The following is a 20,898-nucleotide window of genomic DNA, read 5'->3' on the forward strand; positions in this document are numbered from 1 at the left end:
AGTAGTGGTCTCAGTAGTGTAGTGGTCTCAGTGGTGGTCTCAGTGGTGGTCTCAGTGGTGGTCTCAGTGGTGGTCTCAGTGGTGGTCTCAGTGGTGTGCTCAGTAGTGTGCTCAGTAGTGTGCTCAGTAGTGTGCTCAGTAGTGTGTGCTCAGTAGTGTGTGCTCAGTAGTGTGCTCAGTGGTGTGCTCAGTGGTGTGCTCAGTAGTGTGTGCTCAGTAGTCTGCTCAGTAGTCTGCTCAGTAGTGTGCTCAGTAGTGTGCTCAGTAGTGTGCTCAGTAGTGTAGTGTGCTCAGTAGTGTAGTGTGCTCAGTAGTGTGCTCAGTAGTGTAGTAGTGTGCTCAGTGGTGTGCTCAGTAGTGGTGTAGTGTGCTCAGTGGTGTGCTCAGTGGTGTGCTCAGTGGTGTGCTCAGTGGTGTGCTCAGTGGTGTGCTCAGTGGTGTGCTCAGTGGTGTGCTCAGTGGTGTGCTCAGTGGTGTGCTCAGTGGTGTGCTCAGTGGTGTGCTCAGTGGTGTGCTCAGTAGTGTGCTCAGTAGTGTGCTCAGTAGTGTGCTCAGTAGTGTGCTCAGTAGTGTGCTCAGTAGTGGTCTCAGTGGTGTGCTCAGTAGTGTAGTGTGCTCAGTAGTGTGCTCAGTAGTGTGGTGTGCTCAGTGGTGTGCTCAGTAGTGGTCTCAGTAGTGTGCTCAGTAGTGTGCTCAGTAGTGGTCTCAGTAGTGGTCTCAGTAGTGGTCTCAGTAGTGGTCTCAGTAGTGGTCTCAGTGGGGTGCTCAGTAGTGGTCTCAGTAGTGGTCTCAGTAGTGGTCTCAGTAGTGGTCTCAGTAGTGGTCTCAGTAGTGGTCTCAGTAGTGGTCTCAGTAGTGTGCTCAGTAGTGTGGTGTGCTCAGTGGTGTGCTCAGTAGTGGTCTCAGTGGTGTGCTCAGTAGTGGTCTCAGTGGTGTGCTCAGTAGTGTAGTGTGCTCAGTAGTGTGCTCAGTAGTGTGGTGTGCTCAGTGGTGTGCTCAGTAGTGGTCTCAGTAGTGTGCTCAGTAGTGGTCTCAGTAGTGTGCTCAGTAGTGGTCTCAGTAGTGGTCTCAGTGGTGTGCTCAGTAGTGGTCTCAGTAGTGGTCTCAGTAGTGGTCTCAGTAGTGGTCTCAGTAGTGGTCTCAGTAGTGGTCTCAGTAGTGGTCTCAGTAGTGGTCTCAGTAGTGTGCTCAGTAGTGTGGTGTGCTCAGTGGTGTGCTCAGTAGTGGTCTCAGTGGTGTGCTCAGTAGTGTAGTGTGCTCAGTAGTGGTCTCAGTGGTGTGCTCAGTAGTGTGCTCAGTAGTGTGCTCAGTAGTGTGCTCAGTAGTGTGCTCAGTAGTGTGCTCAGTAGTGTGCTCAGTAGTGTGGTGTGCTCAGTGGTGTGCTCAGTAGTGGTCTCAGTGGTGTGCTCAGTAGTGTAGTGTGCTCAGTAGTGTGCTCAGTAGTGGTCTCAGTGGTGTGCTCAGTAGTGTGCTCAGTAGTGTGGTGTGCTCAGTGGTGTGCTCAGTAGTGGTCTCAGTGGTGTGCTCAGTAGTGTAGTGTGCTCAGTAGTGTAGTGTGCTCAGTAGTGTGCTCAGTAGTGGTCTCAGTGGTGTGCTCAGTAGTGTAGTGTGCTCAGTAGTGTAGTGTGCTCAGTAGTGTAGTGTGCTCAGTAGTGTTCTCAGTGGTGTGCTCAGTAGTGTGCTCAGTAGTGTGCTCAGTAGTGTGCTCAGTAGTGTGCTCAGTAGTGTGCTCAGTAGTGTAGTGTGCTCAGTAGTGGTCTCAGTGGTGTGCTCAGTAGTGTAGTGTGCTCAGTAGTGTGCTCAGTAGTGGTCTCAGTAGTGGTCTCAGTGGTGTAGTGTGCTCAGTAGTGGTCTCAGTGGTGTGCTCAGTAGTGTAGTGTAGTGTAGTGTGCTCAGTGGTGTGCTCAGTAGTGTAGTGTGCTCAGTAGTGGTCTCAGTGGTGTGCTCAGTAGTAGTGCGCACAAACATTCTCCTTGGTCTGAACGTTGACGCACATGAGCAGGACAAAGCCTTGCTCTGAGCGCACTCTGCACTTTCTTTGTGCTTTTTGGAGGCTTCTTTGCAGCATTACAGTAGAACACTGGCGTACAGCATGCGCCCTAATCCAACCCGAGCCCCCCCAAAGTGTGGTCAACTTAAACGAGGAACTTACCAGCTCTCCTGCCCCTCGAGACGCCCCTCCGGCCCGAACTCTGGCTCCGCAAACACGCGCCCGGTTCTCATCTAACGGAGAGTGCACTCGGTGGCTTTGTGGCCGGACGTAACACTTTTGATTAACTTTGTCCGGGATTGGTAAAAGTTCTTCTTCGCCCTGTCTTTCCTTCCTCCTCCCCCGCCGCCCCCTCCACGGTCACGACACAAGTCACTTCCGCGAACAAATGGTAACGTCATCTGGTGGCCGCGCTGAGCCGCGCGCGTCTGTGCGTCAAAGTGCAGAGAGTTTGCGCCTGGTGTTTTCACCTGAATGTTGTGTTGAACAAGGAGGACTTAAGGCTTTATAAGAGCCGGCATTAGTGTGTGTTCTTCTACAAAAGTGTGAGATGGAGGTTAATGCCTCAAAAAAGAAGAAGAAGAAGAAGAAGAAGAAGAAGAAGAAGAAGAAGAAGAAGAAGAAGAAGAAGAAGAAGAAGAAGAAGAAGAAGAAGAAGAAGAAGAAGTGAGATTAATGTTTCTAATTTTGCTTCTATCTCCCTGAGTTTTGGCCATGTACAGATGTTATAACAGGCATTATTAGCTGTTATAAGTGAGTATTAGGCTGCGTCAGAACCACATCCAAACATGCGCAGTAATAAGTCCTGTGGTTGTCTACTTGGTATCATAAAAACAGATCAGATCGTCTGATAGGACTGGTTCTGAGAAAAGGCAGTTCAACAGCGGGACAATAATATTTTTATATTATAAGACGCCACCCAGAGGCCGTTTAAAGAACTGCAGTGCAGTGTCGTCCTCCAGCCAGCAGAGGCAGGCGAGTCCCTGCAGCGCCACAAGAGAGGAAGATTCTCCTCCAGGCGCAGCCTTTGTGCCATATAAACATGGATCTATATATACATGATCTATATATACATGATCTATATATGACTGTGAATAAAACACAGTCGAATATAAGAGTTCAACGAGGAGAAACCGTTTTTATTTAATTCATTTAAGTGTTAAAACAATTTTACCCATTGGTGATTGGCTCGTGCGCGTCTCCCAACAACACTCTCCAATGTGATTGGCTCGTGGGCGTCTCCCAGCAACACTCTCTAATGTGATTGGTTCATGGCGCTGCGTCTTACGAAAGACACAGACTCATGAGTAACAACAGCCGGCGTGAGGAAGGACCGTGTCTGCTCAGGGCATGACGACCGAAGTAAGTGTTCAAGCAGCATTCTGGCCTTTTATCACAAACTATTAAAGACGTGTTGACGCGGCGTGAGCGGAAACTCTCTCTGACGCCGGGGGAATCTGAAACATGACATTATGACTGCGGTATAATCACGGCTGTAGCGAGTGAAGTGAAAGAGCATAACCTCATAAAGATGATTTGACTCGTCTAACATGGACATAATAAGAGTAACAGTGACTCTCTCGTGGCAGGGCGCGTGCTGAGATGTGGCAGACCTTGGCTTTGAAGACACTGTGTATTTGGACTCGCCACAGGAGAGCTTCATGTTAATGTAAGGGTCAAACACCATGCACTTCCTCAATCTGCCTGTTTTCAATATCAATAACCACCTGAATGTTATTCTTTTCTTATAAAAAAGTTGAGGTGGAAGATGTAGTTGTATATAGTCTGTGTGATCATATGTAACTTGTTGTGTAAAAGTTACATTGAGAATATTATGAGAAACTGTAAAAGCTGCAAGCAATCAAACCTCATTTTTATAGAGCTTTTCATATGCAAAGTGCTTAAAAATCATTTGAAGACATTTCTGATGGAATTTAAACATTGTCGTTATTGGAAGAGTCCCAAATTGGGGTCATTTGGGGTCAACATGGCCCACAGCTACATAACAGCATGTGAGGTTTGTTGATTTAGACATACTCGGTGTCCAGATAAGTCCATTTACAGGGGTCGAGGCGTGGAGCAGGCAAAAGCTGTAATAAACTACATTTTAAACTGCAGTCACTAGACCAGATCAACTATGTATACAGAGAAGCACGAGTAAACCTTCAAAACAAAAATGTACCTCATCATTTATTCCCACAACTCTAGTTAACTCTGTGGCCTTCTTCCTTCTACGTTGTATATACATCTAGAGAGTCGACTAATATTTTTCAACCAAGACACAATTGACCCTGTCCTGATTCTTCAAACATTGTCACATTTAAAGTTTTACAAAACTTCCATCGAGCCATCCATCTTCCGCTTATCTGGGGCCGGGTCACAGGGGCACTGCTCCCCTAAGCAGGGACTCCCAGACTTCTCCTCCCCAGACACTTCCTCCAACTCCTCCGGGGGGATCCCGAGGCGTTCCCAGGCCAGCCGAGAGACGTCGTCCCTCCAGCGTGTCCTGGGTCTTCCATTGGGCCTCTTCCCGGTGGGATCATGCCCGAAACAACTCCCCAGGGAGCGGCTCCGAAAACTTGGGCTGTAACAAGTTAATCAATTAATCGCAACTAATTAATTAATGAAATAATTGTTTGCTGATTTATACGTAGGTTCCAAAACTGTTGGGAAAATACATTTTATGACTGAAATTGAGCCGTAATTCCATGAAAATGACGTGGAAAATGTATTTTGTCCATAAACATGCTCCACCAGGATCCTTCACTTCAGCCTCATCTGCGTCAAATTTAGTACAAATCTTTTGATCACGTTCTAAAAAACAAATTGATTAATCAAAAGAGTAATCCCTAGACTCCAGTTAGCAAAACTTCTGTATGCACCCAGTACTTCTGTATGCACCCTGTACTTCTGTATGCACCCAGTACTTCTGTATGCACCCTGTACTTCTGTATGCACCCTGTACTTCTGTATGCACCCAGTACTTCTGTATGCACCCTGTACTTCTGTATGCACCCAGTACTTCTGTATGCACCCTGTACTTCTGTATGCACCCAGTACTTCTGTATGCACCCAGTACTTCTGTATGCACCCAGTACTTCTGCATGCACCCAGTACTTCTGTATGCACCCAGTACTTCTGTATGCACCCTGTACTTCTGTATGCACCCTGTACTTCTGTATGCACCCAGTACTTCTGTATGCACCCTGTACTTCTGTATGCACCCAGTACTTCTGTATGCACCCAGTACTTCTGTATGCACCCTGTACTTCTGTATGCACCCAGTACTTCTGTATGCACCCAGTACTTCTGTATGCACCCAGTACTTCTGTATGCACCCTGTACTTCTGTATGCACCCTGTACTTCTGTATGCACCCTGTACTTCTGTATGCACCCTGTACTTCTGTATGCACCCAGTACTTCTGTATGCACCCTGTACTTCTGTATGCACCCAGTACTTCTGTATGCACCCAGTACTTCTGTATGCACCCTGTACTTCTGTATGCACCCTGTACTTCTGTATGCACCCAGTACTTCTGTATGCACCCTGTACTTCTGTATGCACCCTGTACTTCTGTATGCACCCAGTACTTCTGTATGCACCCTGTACGTCTGTATGCACCCTGTACTTCTGTATGCACCCAGTACTTCTGTATGCACCCAGTACTGCTGTATGCACCCAGTACTTCTGTATGCACCCAGTACTTCTGTATATGCACCCAGAAGTACCAGTACTTCTGTATATACATCCAGTACTTCTGTATATGCACCCAGTACTTCTGTATATGCACCCAGTACTTCTGTATATGCACCCAGTACTTCTGTATATGCACCCAGTACTTCTGTATATGCACCCAGTACTTCTGTATATGCACCCAGTACTCACCCAGTACTTCTGTATATGCACCCAGTACTTCTGTATATGCACCCAGTACTTCTGTATATGCACCCAGTACTTCTGTATATGCACCCAGTACTTCTGTATATGCACCCAGTACTTCTGTATATGCACCCAGTACTTCTGTATATGCACCCAGTACTTAGCAGAAGAATAAAAGGCTTTTTAATTATCCCCGTCCTCTAGCTGTTTAATGAGCACAAAGAATCACCCGTCACATCCAAAAAGCACCTGACTTATTGTACCGTTTTTTTTTTGTTTTTTTTTTACAGTCCCCAAAACGTTTCTATCATTTACAGAGATCCGTTTAAATCCGGCAAAACATTAATGGGTGATTGCGTAACCGTGTTTTCTGCCGTCGCCGCCGCAGTGTGGGTCTTCACCAGCTGAGTCGAGCCGCGGCGCGCGTGAGGAGACTGGCAGCTCATCTCTGCCGATCGAGCATGGCAACCACAGACGGCCCTTCGTCTCCTCTGGCCAACGGGGACACGCCCACTGCAGCCATCGTCATCATCGGCGACGAAATCCTCAAGGTGACGCAAACCTTCTGCTTTGAACACGCACCCGAGACGGAATCCTTGAAAGAAAGTTTGTTTGGGTTTTTCTGTTCGTCTTCATCTACTTGTCACGTGTCTTGGAGAGAAACCTTGGCATTTTTATTTGATGTATCCTTGGACGTACACGATGAAAACGCTCTTATCTTGGTCGGGCGTCGTGATTTGCATATCGTCCCCTTGGTCGTGTCAAACTGAACTCGGGATTGTGCTTTTCGATGCAAAGGCTCTGTTCACGCTTTGATCCCAGTTTAACCCTGATCTAGAGTTGGTTTGGCCATGGTCTTGGTCTAGTCTAGGTTGAGTTTGAGGTTAAAGCAGAAGCGAGTGACTCTGGTGATAGAGCTCCTCCTGCAGCTTCCTTGTAAAAATACATCAGAACAGACACAAAAGCTTAAACTCTAAAATTTATCATAATAAGACAGTATAATCACATACACAAACATTTCACATTGTCAAACGTAAAAAAAGAAAAGGAGGGTTTCTCAGGAGAGTTGTTTTCAATTCGATGCCGGCAAATGTTACTAGGCTGGTGTTCCGCCCAGAGACAGCAGGGGGCGACAATGGACACTTCAAACGCCCATGGAAATGTTGCTTAGTTCTGCTTTCCCAATTACTCTTTTAGACGGCAGAGACTAAAATATGTACTCAAACAATTCAACCTTTTGCTTTGTGGGGACCAAAAAATCAGGATCTGTCTGCAGGAAATAAGATAAGATAATCCTTTGTTGTCCACACATGGGGAAATTTCAGTGTTACAACGCAGTAGATACAGAGGGAAGTACAGATAATTTATAGGAAGTTTAAAAAAACAAAAAAATACACTCTTAATAGAAGAACTCCTTATTAACAAATTTCCTCTCATATCTTAAAGGTTGAATGGACGATTTTTTTTTGGCCGAAATCTGAGTCTTATTTCCTCGTGGCGTGGACTGCTGATTAGTCCTGCCACGGATCAATCGTAAAACGCACCTATCGCTCACCTGCAGCCGCGTGAGGCTCGTCCCCACGTTTCCGCGTGTCTAAGCGCATGGATCTATCATAATATAGTTCCCTCAGTGTACGGGACAAAATGAAGAAGGAGAAAGACAGTTCGAGCTGACTCAGAAGTGGACGCAAATCTACGGGAGACGAGCGATGCGATGCGCTCCGTTGCGCTAATAAACAAACGCACGTGTGTGTTGTATCAGTCCACACGGGGGAGTGCGCATGCGCACTTCCACCTGAGTTCTCAAATCGCCGAAAAATCATCCATTGCGCCTTTTAATAGGGAATGGAGGAAAATAAATAAAATAAAATAATAATAAAGTAAAGTAAAAATAGCTAGCATAAGACTAAATAATACTAATACTAATGTAAGTAAACACTCTTATTTACATCAGTTGTATGCACATGAATATGGCCTTAATTGCTTGTGAGTATGACAGTAATTGCACATGAATATGACTGTATTGCACATGGTTAAGTCTGTATTGCACATGAATATGAAGGTATGACTGTAAATCTATGTAAGGTTCCCACAAATGATGTAAACCCTTATCCCTTCTAATGAGATGAATAGAAATGTTATATTGTAAAATGTAAAATGTGTTTTGGTCTTTATTTCCCAGGGCCACACTGTGGACACCAACAGTGCCTTCCTAACACAGAAACTGCGTAAACTGGGAGTGTCCGTGCAGCGTATAACGGTCATACCTGACGTCCAGGATGTGATCTCCAGAGAGGTGGCCCTGCTCTCGCCTCAGTTCACCCACGTGATCACTTCGGGGGGCATCGGTCCCACTCACGACGACGTCACATTCGAAAGCATCGCCAAGGCCTTTCAGGAGGAGCTGCATCCACATCCCGAGCTCAGCCGGCTGGTCAAGGAGTTTTTTGGAACTGCTGAGAAAGAAAGTGCTGCGATGAAGCTGGCCATGGTTCCTCTGTCTGCTAAACTCAACTATGGAACTGACCCTCAGACAGGAAAACTCCTCCGTTATCCACTTGTAAGTACTGTTTGTCCCTCCTCTGTCCCTCCTCTGTCCCTCCTCTGTCTCTCCTCTGTCCCTCCTCTGTCCCTCCTCTGTCCCTCCTCTGTCTCTCCTCTGTCTCTCCTCTGTTTCTCCTCTGTCTCTCCTCTCTCTCCTCTGTCCCTCCTGTCTCTCATCTATCCCTCCTCTGTCTCTCCTCTGTCTCTCCTCTGTCTCTCCTCTGCCTCTCCTCTGTCTCTCCTCTGTCGCTCCTCTGTCTCTCCTCTGTCCCTCCTCTGTCTCTCATCTGTCCCTCCTCTGTCCCTCCTCTGCCTCTCCTCTGTCCCTCCTCTGTCCCTCCTCTGTCCCTCCTCTGTTTCTCCTCTGTCTCTCTCTCTCCTCTGTCCCTCCTCTGTCCCTCCTCTGTCCCTCCTCTGTCCCTCCTCTGTCTCTCTTCTGTCTCTCTTCTGTCCCTCCTCTGTTTCTCCTCTGTCTCTCTCTCCTCTGTCTCTCTTCTGTCCCTCCTCTGTCTCTCTTCTGTCCCTCCTCTGTCCCTCCTCTGTCACTCCTCTGTCACTCCTCTGTCTCTCCTCTGTCTCTCTTCTGTCTCTCTTCTGTCTCTCTTCTGTCTCTCTTCTGTCCCTCCTCTGTTTCTCCTCTGTCTCTCTCTCTCTCTCCTCTGTCTCTCTTCTGTCCCTCCTCTGTCTCTCTTCTGTCCCTCCTCTGTCCCTCCTCTGTCCCTCCTCTGTCACTCCTCTGTCACTCTTCTGTCTCTCCTCTGTCTCTCCTCTGTCTCTCTTCTGTCTCTCTTCTGTCTCTCTTCTGTCTCTCTTCTGTCTCTCTTCTGTCTCTCTTCTGTCTCTCCTCTGTCTCTCCTCTGTCTCTCCTTTGTCCCTTCCTTCATTGGCAGCTCTGCACATGGCCCATTCACCTTCATGCTTTATATTACTCCAAAACATCTCATACATTTACTTCTTTTGCAGTGTCATTGATTGTAACTTTCCTTCAGGTCAGCGTCCATAACGTGTACATTTTCCCTGGGATCCCTTCTCTGCTGGAGAGGGCTTTTAATGGACTGGAGCACCTTTTCGCGAGTTCTGGGACCACATTTCATACTGGAGAGGTAAAACGGCTTGAAATAATGATGAGATCGAGTCTTAAGTAACGTGTTTTCGCAGGTATTTTTGGACACGGACGAAGCCGAGATCGCGCCCGTCCTGACCAAGCTCCAGCGTGACTGGGGCCGCAGGGTGGCTTTAGGCTCGTACCCGGACTGGCTGAGCAACTACCACAGAGTCCGGCTGGTCCTGGACTCCAACAGCACGGAGGAGGTGGAGAAGGCACGGGCACAGCTGCTGGACGCTCTGCCAGAGGGGAGCGTGGTTGCCCTCGTCACCGACCCGGTCTCTATCGCTACAGCCGAGGTGTACTCTCTGGCTAACAGTGGTAAGGACGGGGACACGTTCATACTATTGGAGAGCAGTGATTTTCTCTCCACAAAGGTGTATAAAGCAGGAGTATTCTTGCTAGACTAAATTCACACGACACTGCTTTATGCCAGTCTCTCAGCCGTCCAGGAGTTTTGGCCCCGACGCACTGCATAGGTCACACTGTGTTATCTATGGGGCCAATGTCCGAGAAGCTGATGTGCGGCCCCCAAACCTTTCAACTCATCCCTAATAACACCCGTCCTTAGTGTTTACTGAACTTTGTAGTGTATGTTTTATTTATTTTAATTATTCCTTCGGCACAAATGTATTGAAGTGTTTGAAAAACGCTGAGAGAGCCGGCGGGCTAGAGGACGAGAGCCGGTGGACAAGAGGACGGCTAGAGGACGAGAGCCGGTGGACAAGAGGACGGCTAGAGGACGAGAGCCGGTGGACAAGAGGACGGCTAGAGGACGAGAGCCGGCGGGCTAGAGGACGAGAGCCGGCGGGCTAGAGGACGAGAGCCGGCGGGCTAGAGGACGAGAGCCGGCGGGCTAGAGGACGAGAGCCGGCGGGCTAGAGGACGAGAGCCGGCGGGCTAGAGGACGAGAGCCGGCGGGCTAGAGGACGAGAGCCGGCAAGCCAGAGGACGAGAGCCGGCAAGCCAGAGGACTAGAGCCGGCGGGCTAGAGGACGAGAGCCGGCGGGCTAGAGGACGGCTAGAGGGCGAGAGCCGGCGGGCTAGAGGGCGAGAGCCGGCGGGCTAGAGGGCGAGAGCCGGCGGGCTAGAGGGCGAGAGCCGGCAAGCTAGAGGACTAGAGCCGGTGGGCTAGAGGACGGCTAGAGGACGAGAGCCGTCGGGCTAGAGGACGAGAGCCGGCGGGCTAGAGGACGAGAGCCGGCGGGCTAGAGGACGAGAGCCGGCGGGCTAGAGGACGAGAGCCGGCGGGCTAGAGGACGAGAGCCGGCGGGCTAGAGGACGAGAGCCGGCGGGCTAGAGGGCGAGAGCCGGCGGGCTAGAGGACGGCTAGAGGACGAGAGCCGGCGGGCTAGAGGGCGAGAGCCGGCAAGCTAGAGGACTAGAGCCGGTGGGCTAGAGGACGGCTAGAGGACGAGAGCCGTCGGGCTAGAGGACGAGAGCCGTCGGGCTAGAGGACGAGAGCCGTCGGGCTAGAGGACGAGAGCCGGCGGGCTAGAGGACGAGAGCCGGCGGGCTAGAGGGCGAGAGCCGGCGGGCTAGAGGGCGAGAGCCGGCGGGCTAGAGGGCGAGAGCCGGCGGGCTAGAGGACGAGAGCCGGCGGGCTAGAGGACGAGAGCCGGCGGGCTAGAGGACGAGAGCCGGCGGGCTAGAGGACGAGAGCCGGCGGGCTAGAGGGCGAGAGCCGGCGGGCTAGAGGACGGCTAGAGGACGAGAGCCGGCGGGCTAGAGGGCGAGAGCCGGCAAGCTAGAGGACTAGAGCCGGTGGGCTAGAGGACGGCTAGAGGACGAGAGCCGTCGGGCTAGAGGACGAGAGCCGTCGGGCTAGAGGACGAGAGCCGGCGGGCTAGAGGGCGAGAGCCGGCAGGCTGGAGAACGAGAGCCGGCGGCCTGGAGGACGAGAGCCGGCGGCCTGGAGGACGAGAGCCGGCGGGCTAGAGGACGAGAGCCGGCGGCCTGGAGGGCGAGAGCCGGCGGGCTGGAGGCCGAGAGCCGGCGGCCTGGAGGGCGAGAGCCGGCGGCCTGGAGGGCGAGAGCCGGCGGCCTGGAGGGCGAGAGCCGGCGGCCTGGAGGGCGAGAGCCGGCGGGCTGGAGGGCGAGAGCCGGCGGGCTGGAGGGCGAGAGCCGGCGGGCTGGAGGGCGAGAGCCGGTCGAAACGTGTCCAAATGCTGCCAACCTGTGCCAATGGCCTGTGTCGACCCTCACTAATCACTCCCACGCCACATGACTTGCATAACGTCTCCGTCACTATGGTAACCCTCTCTCAGGTTCACCGCTGGGCGACAAGGTGATGTCTGCGTTAAAGACCATCGAGGCGGCGCTGGATCAGTATTCGACGGAGGAGCTCTGCGTGGGCTTCAACGGGGGCAAAGACTGCACGGCGCTGCTCCATCTCTACTACGCGGCGCTCAAACGGTAACGGCCCGACACGCATGAACGCCCCACTAATCGACTGAACATTAACCCGGGTGTGCTGGTGCTAGCCATGTGCCTTTCATGTGCTACAGGCGCTCTCCGGACGGCAAGGACCGAGTGAAGGCTCTGTACATCCGCATCGTCTCCCCTTTCCCGGAAATGGAGAGGTTTCTTCAGGACACGATAAAGCGGTGAGCTCGGTCTTCAGGGTTTTCAGCCCAACTCCCAATTAAACAATGTCAATATCTGTGCAAAATGTTCCTCAGAATCATTTGTTTTATGAGTGAAATTGGCTTTTTGCCTCCGAACTTGTCTTGAGTTTATGTTTTTCCCTTTTTGCTCATCTTTTTATGGCTAAAGAGTGGCAATCAATTGTTTATCACTGGGAGTAATTTGAATTGAATTTCAGTTTGCTAGATGGCTTTTTAGGGCTTTTGATTAATTAAGTTTGTAGCACCAATTGTCTACTCCACAGCAGCTTTTAAACACCAAAATATTACCAACAGTTCAAAATGATCTCTATGCATTTTGACCCAAATTAATTCTTTATTTATTTATCAGCGACACTTTTAAAAATACTGTATTTTCCGGAGTATGAGTCGCACCAGCCAAAAATGCATAATAGAGAAGGGGAAAAAAACATATATAAGTTACACAGGAGTATGAAATGCAGTTGCAAGTGTGAAAATAACAAATAATATACTCTGGAGCGACTTATATGTGATAAGTATATAAGAATAAATATAAGTATAAGTCGCACCCCGGCCAAAACTATGAAAAAAGGTGCGACTTATAGTCCCGAAAATACGGTAATTAAAAGAGATAGAAAAAGTCAAATCGAATAGTTGGAGCCCCGTTTGTGTGTACACCTTGTTGCTCTGTCTGACGTGGTGCCTGGTGCAGATATGACCTGGAGCTGTTCTCTGTGGAGGGAAGTATTCGCCAGGCGCTGAGTGATGTGCAGGAGAGGAGGCCCAACTTGAAGGCTGTTCTGATGGGCACCAGGAGGAGTGACCCGTACTCTCTCACTCTCACTGCCATGTGCCCCACTGACCCGGGCTGGCCCACCTACATGAGGGTCAACCCATTGTTGGTAAGACGTCCTGGACACGAGCGGACACAGGCGGACACAGGTGGACACGGGCGGACACAGGCGGACACAGGCGGACACAGGCGGACACAGGTGGACACAGGTGGACACAGGTGGACACAGGTGGACACAGGCGGACACAGGTGGACACAGGCGGACACAGGTGGACACAGGTGGACACGGGCGGACACAGGTGTACACAGGTGGACACGGGCGGACACAGGTGTACACAGGTGGACACGGGCGGACACAGGCGGACACAGGCGGACACAGGTGGACACGGGCGGACACGGGCGTACACAGGTGGACACGGGCGGACACAGGTGTACACAGGTGGACACGGGCGGACACAGGTGTACACAGGCGGACACAGGTGGACACAGGCGGACACGGGCGGACACAGGCGGACACAGGTGTACACAGGTGGACACATTAACCACATGGGGAGTTTACTGTAGTCTTGTTCCCATGACATAATAGTGGGACTTCTGGACAGTTTTAGTTTGTATATTTACTGACACTGTACTAACTCTTGATGAGAGATAAAGTGCTAAACTGCTCTTACAGTAATAACAATGATCTGTTTCTTTCCAGGACTGGACTTACCATGACATTTGGGCTTTTCTGCGGACATTATACGTGCCATACTGCATCCTCTATGACAAAGGGTAATACATTTGAGTTTATGGCTGATGAATATGCTACAAACCAAAGTAACGCTGGCACGACTGACTCAGAACTGTGACAAAAGCACTGGAACATGTCCTATAACGGGGCTATTCAGCTAAGCATTATGGTGCGGCCCATCATGGTAAAATGGGACATAGGCCGGACCGTATTGCTATGAAGCCTGACAAACCTACTCAGTAACCTACTCCGTATGTACTGAAGACAAGTGTTGAGTCTGTGCTATCTTAGACTACATTCATCTGCCAAAGAGGCAATAATAATGACATTGTTCATATCCATATTAACGATAAAAACACAATTTCTCACCCGCAGCTCATTTTAAAACAATTCATCCCGAGTATCCCAATAACAATATTCAGAGGATATTAGGTCAAACCAACAGAAATGTGTCTTTATATGTATTGATTTGGGTTTAATGATCTGATTATCTGATCTCTATTAACAATGTTCTTGTCTTCAAAATAGCCTTCACAATGGCCTCATGGAAATATAATGAAACCGCTCTGTCCTATAATATAAAGTAGGCCAGTGGGCGGGGCTTACCTGAGCTCCCAGACTTGATTCTCAGATTGAGAATGCCTCCTGGATGAGAGTCTAAAAACAGAGTCCAGATCACTACAACTCAATCTGTTTCAACAATCTTGATTCAAACCTTTTACTATTGCATTTTAACTAAGCACTTATTTGATGTATATCTAATATTTAAGAGGTAGTAAAGGGTAGGCTACTAATGACCGAACCTAGAATATCAAATATTTGTGGTCGCGGGTTCGTTTTAGCTTCCGTGAAAAATGATGGCTTAGTCGAAGAATGTGTGGTGATTTTGATTTACAGCCAGTCCCAAAAACAGTGACGGGATATTTACAGTGAAAACACCACGACTATCAAACAAAGTATGTGAGAGAGAAGGCACGCCGGGGGGAGAAATGGTTAGGACGCACCGTCACAATTTGGTTTAGGTTGTTGATTGTGGCTCTAGCTTTTACTGCCGTATACTACCGTATTTTCCGGAGGATAAGTCGCACCAGCCAAAAAAATGCATAATAGAGAAGAAAAAAATGTATTTAAGTTGCACTGGAGTATGAAATGCGGTTGCAAGTGTGAAAATAACATATAATATCACATAAGTCGCACCCCTGCCAAAACTATGAAAAAAGGTGCGACTTTAGTCTGGGAAATACGGTATACATTGTGTTAATCATTGTGTTTAAACAGTCGTCTGCCTCTTATCCGTGTTCTTCTTTGCTGTCCTCTTGTGACGGGCAGGTACACGTCTCTGGGCAGTATGGACAACACCTGCCGTAACCAGGCGCTGCAGACGGTGGACAGTCGCGGCGTGACCCGGTACAAACCCGCCTACCTCCTGGAAAACGAAGACGAGGAGAGGAACTCGCGTGCCTGATCGTGTCTCGTGTTTCAATAAGACTGAAAAAAGAGTAGCTGCACCACTTCATAACGTGTTCTTTCTGTGCACTGTCTTTGTAAATGTAAATAAAAGCTTTAATTAATATCCTCTTGTGACATTATTTGTGATGGTGCTACACGATGGATGAATGTGTACAAAACGATTGGACACATTGTACTTGATTTGTATGAGAGAGCATGACGTATACAAAGAAATGCACATTTAGATTGATATCTATGGTCACCTGTTTAAAAACTCACAGTCTAGCGTTTTTTTCTTTAGATTTTAGAACTTTGAGAGAAAACTTTACACAGATACATCACTTGTTGATCACCTTGATTATGGACCTGTTTGAAAACTGATTACATTTCTTAAATAGGCTTCATGTAAGTTTCTTCCCATAACACATTTGTTGTTGGCAATCCCAGATCTGCCTCTCCGGGTTTGGCACCTCAGAAAAAGTGCTTTGATGTAATTCTCTTCGTGGACCTCACGGGCGCGTTGTTCTCACGTTTTCCATTTAGCGCTTGGTGATTACAATAAATTACCTTCTCTGTTTCCAGACATGATTGAATCCAGGCGTATCGACCGCGCTCCCTCCTCCTCGTGGAGATTACTGTGACGCTGGGATCGATCTGGGCCGATCTAATAAAGCGGGTCGCTTACGAGGCCACCGCGGGGCTGCACACACTGTTACACCGGCAATTACCGTCTGCAGCCCGGGCCCCCAGTCCGGGGCGGGCGCCTCGCATGATTTATTAATAATAACAGTAATAAAAGAGCCAGTAAACACGGGACTCTTAATCAGAGCCACATTTTATGGGAGCGCCAGAGATTTGACAGATATTATGGCGTTTGACAGAGAAACTTGATCAGTGGAGTCTGAACTAAGGCCTGGTTTAAACATGATCAAGTTCAGAACAGGCTCTGCAGAGATGTGTGTCGTGTTCTCAAAGAGTTAGGTTATATTACTATAGACCAATATACATGATTTAAAGTAAAAAAAAAGATGACTGACAAACACTTTTTTCAAACAAATACACATTGTGTTTTTTATGTTCCCTCACCTAGTTTCCAATCATTAGTTTAGATTTTTTACTATTTAATCTGAAAAGAATATTATGACCTGACCCTCTGCAGACAAAACTAACTATTTATTTTCTTTTTTATTATTTCACCTTTATTTAACCAGGAGAATCTTTAAGAGTGTCCTGAACAGAAGGAAGTCAAAAATCAACATTCAACAAACACCTGCCATCAGATGATTCTTTCCTTTCTGTTTATGTCTGTTGTGGTTTTGTTCGTCTGTTTGTGACAAAGTCCCTTAGATATCGGCCTGAATCAGTGAGGTGGTCTTATCATGGAGAGCACAGTGTGATTTGGTAACACAGTGAGACGTTTGAGTTTATGCAAATGCCTTCTACATCTGCCTCCAGACCACAGCCTGCAGATACTTCTTTGTTCTGTATCAAAGATGTTCAAAAGGTGAAACGCTTTGACACGTGGGATGTGACTGAGAGCAGCATGTTTGGTCTTCATATCATATAAAACGCCGCCTGATAATCCAAAGTTTTGTCACAGCAGAGCGCGACAGACACAATCACAGCCCCCCGCCTGGACGCGCTCTCAAGGGCCTTTACACAGCAGCTGCAGCAAATGTAAGAGAGCGTGAGGAGAGGTATCCAAGCAGCTCCGAGCAGAGGGGAGCCACAGTATATGTGCTCTCAAGTGGAAGAGTACCATCACTTCAATACTGTATCACTCCAGCAAGTAGTGGTCCTAGACATTAGGAGAAAAAGTAGTACTCACTACAGTGTCTCTCAGAGCTGCTGCAGCCGTACTCTCCTCTCAGGGCCCTCAGGTCAGCTCCAGGTCAGCTCCAGGTCAGCTCAAGGTCAGCTCAAGGTCAGCTCCAGGTCAGCTCAGGGTCAGCTCCAGGTCAGCTCTTCCTTTTCCTGAGTTCAGGCTTAAGTCCCAGCTTAAGTTCAGACTTGAGTTCAGGCTTGAGTTCAGGCTTGAGTTCAGGATTGAGTTCAGGCTTGAGTTCAGGCTTGAGTTCAGGCTTAAGTCCCAGCTTAAGTTCAGGCTTGAGTTCAGGCTTGAGTCCAAGCTTAAGTTCAGGCTTGAGTTCAGGATTGAGTTCAGGATTGAGTTCATGCTTGAGTTCAGGCTTAAGTCCCAGCTTAAGTTCAGACTTGAGTTCAGGCTTGAGTTCAGGCTTGAGTTCAGGCTTGAGTCCAAGCTTGAGTTCAGGCTTGAGTTCAGGCTTGAGTTCAGGCTTGAGTCCAAGCTTGAGTTCAGGCTTGAGTTCAGGCTTGAGTCCAGGCTTGAGTTCAGGCTTGAGTTCAGGCTTAAGTCCCAGCTTAAGTTCAGTTAAGTCCCAGCTTAAGTTCAGGCTTGAGTTCAGGCTTAAGTCCCAGCTTAAGTTCAGGCTTGAGTTCAGGCTTAAGTCCCAGCTTAAGTTCAGGCTTGAGTTCAGGCTTAAGTCCCAGCTTAAGTCCCAGCTTAAGTTCAGGCTTGAGTTCAGGCTTAAGTCCCAGCTTAAGTTCAGTTAAGTCCCAGCTTAAGTTCAGGCTTGAGTTCAGGCTTAAGTCCCAGCTTAAGTTCAGGCTTGAGTTCAGGCTTAAGTCCCAGCTTAAGTTCAGGCTTGAGTTCAGGCTTAAGTCCCATCTTAAGTCCCATCTTAAGTTCAGGCTTGAGTTCAGGCTTGAGTTCAGGCTTGAGTTCAGGCTTAAGTCCCAGCTTAAGTTCAGGCTTGAGTTCAGGCTTAAGTTCAGGCTTGAGTTCAGGCTTGAGTTCAGGCTTGAGTTCAGGCTTATGTCCCAGCTTAAGTTCAGGCTTGAGTTCAGGCTTAAGTCCCAGCTTAAGTTCAGGCTTGAGTTCAGGCTTATGTCCCAGCTTAAGTTCATGCTTGAGTTCAGGCTTGAGTTCAAGCTTGAGTCCAAGCTTGAGTTCAGGCTTGAGTTCAGGCTTGAGTTCAGGCTTGAGTTCAGGCTTGAGTTCAGGCTTAAGTCCCAGCTTAAGTTCAGGCTTGAGTTCAGGCTTAAGTCCCAGCTTAAGTCCCAGCTTAAGTTCAGGCTTGAGTTCAGGCTTGAGTTCAGGCTTGAGTTCAGGCTTGAGTTCAGGCTTAAGTCCCAGCTTAAGTTCAGGCTTGAGTTCATGCTTAAGTTCAGGCTTGAGTTCAGGCTTGAGTTCAGGCTTGAGTTCAGGCTTATGTCCCAGCTTAAGTTCAGGCTTGAGTTCAGGCTTAAGTCCCAGCTTAAGTTCAGGCTTGAGTTCAGGCTTATGTCCCAGCTTAAGTTCATGCTTGAGTTCAGGCTTGAGTTCAAGCTTGAGTCCAAGCTTGAGTTCAGGCTTGAGTTCAGGCTTGAGTTCAGGCTTGAGTTCAGGCTTAAGTCCCAGCTTAAGTTCAGGCTTGAGTTCAGGATTGAGTTCAGGGTTGAGTTCAGGCTTGAGTCCAGACTTGAGTTCAGGATTGAGTTCAGGCTTGAGTCCAGACTTGAGTCCAGACTTGAGTTCAGGCTTATTTCTGGTTTATAGGTCTTTATTTATGTGGCATATTTTTATGGAGCCAAACTGTGGCACACTTCACATTTACTTTATTTCCAGAATGATGAAATTTTACATTATCGAGAGACTTTTAATTCACACAGGTTTTTTTTTTTTTGTCTTTTTATTTTAATTTGCCATTTTTAATATATATTTTAAAGTAAACCCAGCACAGTTATATTACAACTTTTTTTTAAAGTTGACCCAACATCTAATGCATCACTTTGGGCCTCATTTTCAAACATGGCAGAGGGCCACAGAGGACATGGACATTAAGTGAATCAAACAACATTTTTCTATCTCACGATCACAGTGTTTATCACAGTATTTATCACAGTATTTATCACAGTGTTTATCACAGTATTTATCACAGCGTTTATCACAGTATTTATCACAGTATTTATCACAGTGTTTATCTCAGTGTTTATCACAGTATTTATCACAGTATTTATCACAGCGTTTATCACAGTATTTATCACAGTATTTATCACAGTATTTATCACAGCGTTTATCACAGCATTTATCACAGTGTTTATCACAGTATTTATCACAGTATTTATCACAGCGTTTATCACAGTATTTATCACAGTATTTATCACAGTATTTATCACAGCGTTTATCACAGCATTTATCACAGCGTTTATCACAGTATTTATCACAGTATTTATCACAGTATTTATCACAGCGTTTATCACAGTATTTATCACAGTATTTATCACAGCGTTTATCACAGTATTTATCACAGCGTTTATCACAGTATTTATCACAGTATTTATCACAGTGTTTATCACAGTATTTATCACAGTATTTATCACAGTATTTATCACAGCGTTTATCACAGCATTTATCACAGTGTTTATCACAGTATTTATCACAGCGTTTATCACAGTATTTATCACAGTATTTATCACAGTATTTATCACAGCGTTTATCACAGCATTTATCACAGCGTTTATCACAGTATTTATCACAGTATTTATCACAGTATTTATCACAGCGTTTATCACAGTATTTATCACAGTATTTATCACAGCGTTTATCACAGTATTTATCACAGCGTTTATCACAGTATTTATCACAGTATTTATCACAGTGTTTATCACAGTATTTATCACAGTATTTATCACAGTATTTATCACAGCGTTTATCACAGCTTTATCACAGCGTTTATCACAGTATTTATCACAGCGTTTATCACAGTATTTATCACAGTATTTATCACAGTATTTATCACAGTATTTATCACAGCGTTCATCACAGCGTTTATCACAGCATTTATCACAGCGTTTATCACAGCATTTATCACAGCGTTTATCACAGCATTTATCACAGCGTTTATCACAGTATTTATCACAGCGTTTATCACAGTATTTATCACAGCGTTTATCACAGCATTTATCACAGCGTTTATCACAGTATTTATCACAGTGTTTATCACAGCGTTCATCACAGCGTTTATCACAGTGTTTATCACAGTATTTATCACAGCATTTATCACAGCGTTTATCACAGTATTTATCACAGCGTTTATCACAGTATTTATCACAGCGTTTATCACAGCATTTATCACAGCGTTTATCACAGTATTTATCACAGCGTTTATCACAGTATTTATCACAGTATTTATCACAGTATTTATCACAGTGTTTATCACAGCGTTCATCACAGCGTTTATCACAGTATTTATCACAGTATTTATCACAGTATTTATCACAGTGTTTATCACAGCGTTTATCACAGCGTTTATCACAGTATTTATCACAGTATTTATCACAGTGTTTATCACAGCGTTCATCACAGCGTTTATCACAGTATTTATCACAGCGTTTATCACAGTATTTATCACAGCGTTTATCACAGTATTTATCACAGTATTTATCACAGTATTTATCACAGTATTTATCACAGTGTTTATCACAGCGTTCATCACAGCGTTCATCACAGTGTTTATCACAGCGTTTATCACAGTATTTATCACAGCGTTTATCACAGCATTTATCACAGCGTTTATCACAGTATTTATCACAGCGTTTATCACAGTATTTATCACAGTATTTATCACAGTATTTATCACAGCGTTTATCACAGTATTTATCACAGTATTTATCACAGTATTTATCACAGTGTTTATCTCAGTATTTATCACAGTATTTATCACAGTATTTATCATAGTATTTATCACAGCGTTTATCACAGTATTTATCACAGTATTTATCACAGTATTTACCA

General features: G+C 46.9%; 3 protein-coding genes across 3 annotated transcripts in view; 2 read left to right on the forward strand and 1 right to left on the reverse strand.

Moving 5' to 3' along the window:
* Positions 1-2,409, reverse strand: part of shc1 (SHC (Src homology 2 domain containing) transforming protein 1) — a 29,356-nt gene extending 26,947 nt beyond the window's left edge. The window contains exon 1 of the mRNA XM_072461666.1: positions 2,153-2,409. The gene's annotated coding sequence lies outside the window, so the exon portion shown is untranslated. The remainder of the gene's footprint in view (positions 1-2,152) is intronic.
* The window catches only part of efna1b (ephrin-A1b), a 351,908-nt gene that overhangs the window by 18,266 nt on the left and 312,744 nt on the right, over positions 1-20,898 (forward strand). The gene's annotated exons all lie outside the window — the stretch shown is intronic.
* Positions 3,334-15,227, forward strand: flad1 (flavin adenine dinucleotide synthetase 1). Its single transcript, XM_072461667.1, has 11 exons — positions 3,334-3,352; positions 3,580-3,659; positions 6,260-6,422; positions 8,054-8,431; positions 9,405-9,518; positions 9,574-9,841; positions 11,788-11,935; positions 12,028-12,126; positions 12,839-13,028; positions 13,620-13,693; positions 14,982-15,227. The coding sequence occupies exons 2-11, from the start codon at positions 3,652-3,654 to the stop codon at positions 15,115-15,117; spliced, it is 1,578 nt and encodes a 525-aa protein (XP_072317768.1). The 5' UTR covers positions 3,334-3,352; positions 3,580-3,651; the 3' UTR covers positions 15,118-15,227.

The sequence above is a fragment of the Eucyclogobius newberryi genome, unplaced genomic scaffold (assembly GCF_026437365.1).
Source record: "Eucyclogobius newberryi isolate DKJ021-1_F unplaced genomic scaffold, fEucNew1.0.hap1 SCAF_3, whole genome shotgun sequence".
NCBI lineage: Eukaryota > Metazoa > Chordata > Actinopteri > Gobiiformes > Gobiidae > Eucyclogobius > Eucyclogobius newberryi.

Coding starts and splice junctions, on each gene's coding strand:
- flad1 (XM_072461667.1), top strand. Junction 12,127..12,838: donor CTTCAGGACACGATAAAGCG/GTGAGCTCGGTC, acceptor TGCCTGGTGCAG/ATATGACCTGGAGCTGTTCT. Junction 13,694..14,981: donor TGCATCCTCTATGACAAAGG/GTAATACATTTG, acceptor TGTGACGGGCAG/GTACACGTCTCTGGGCAGTA.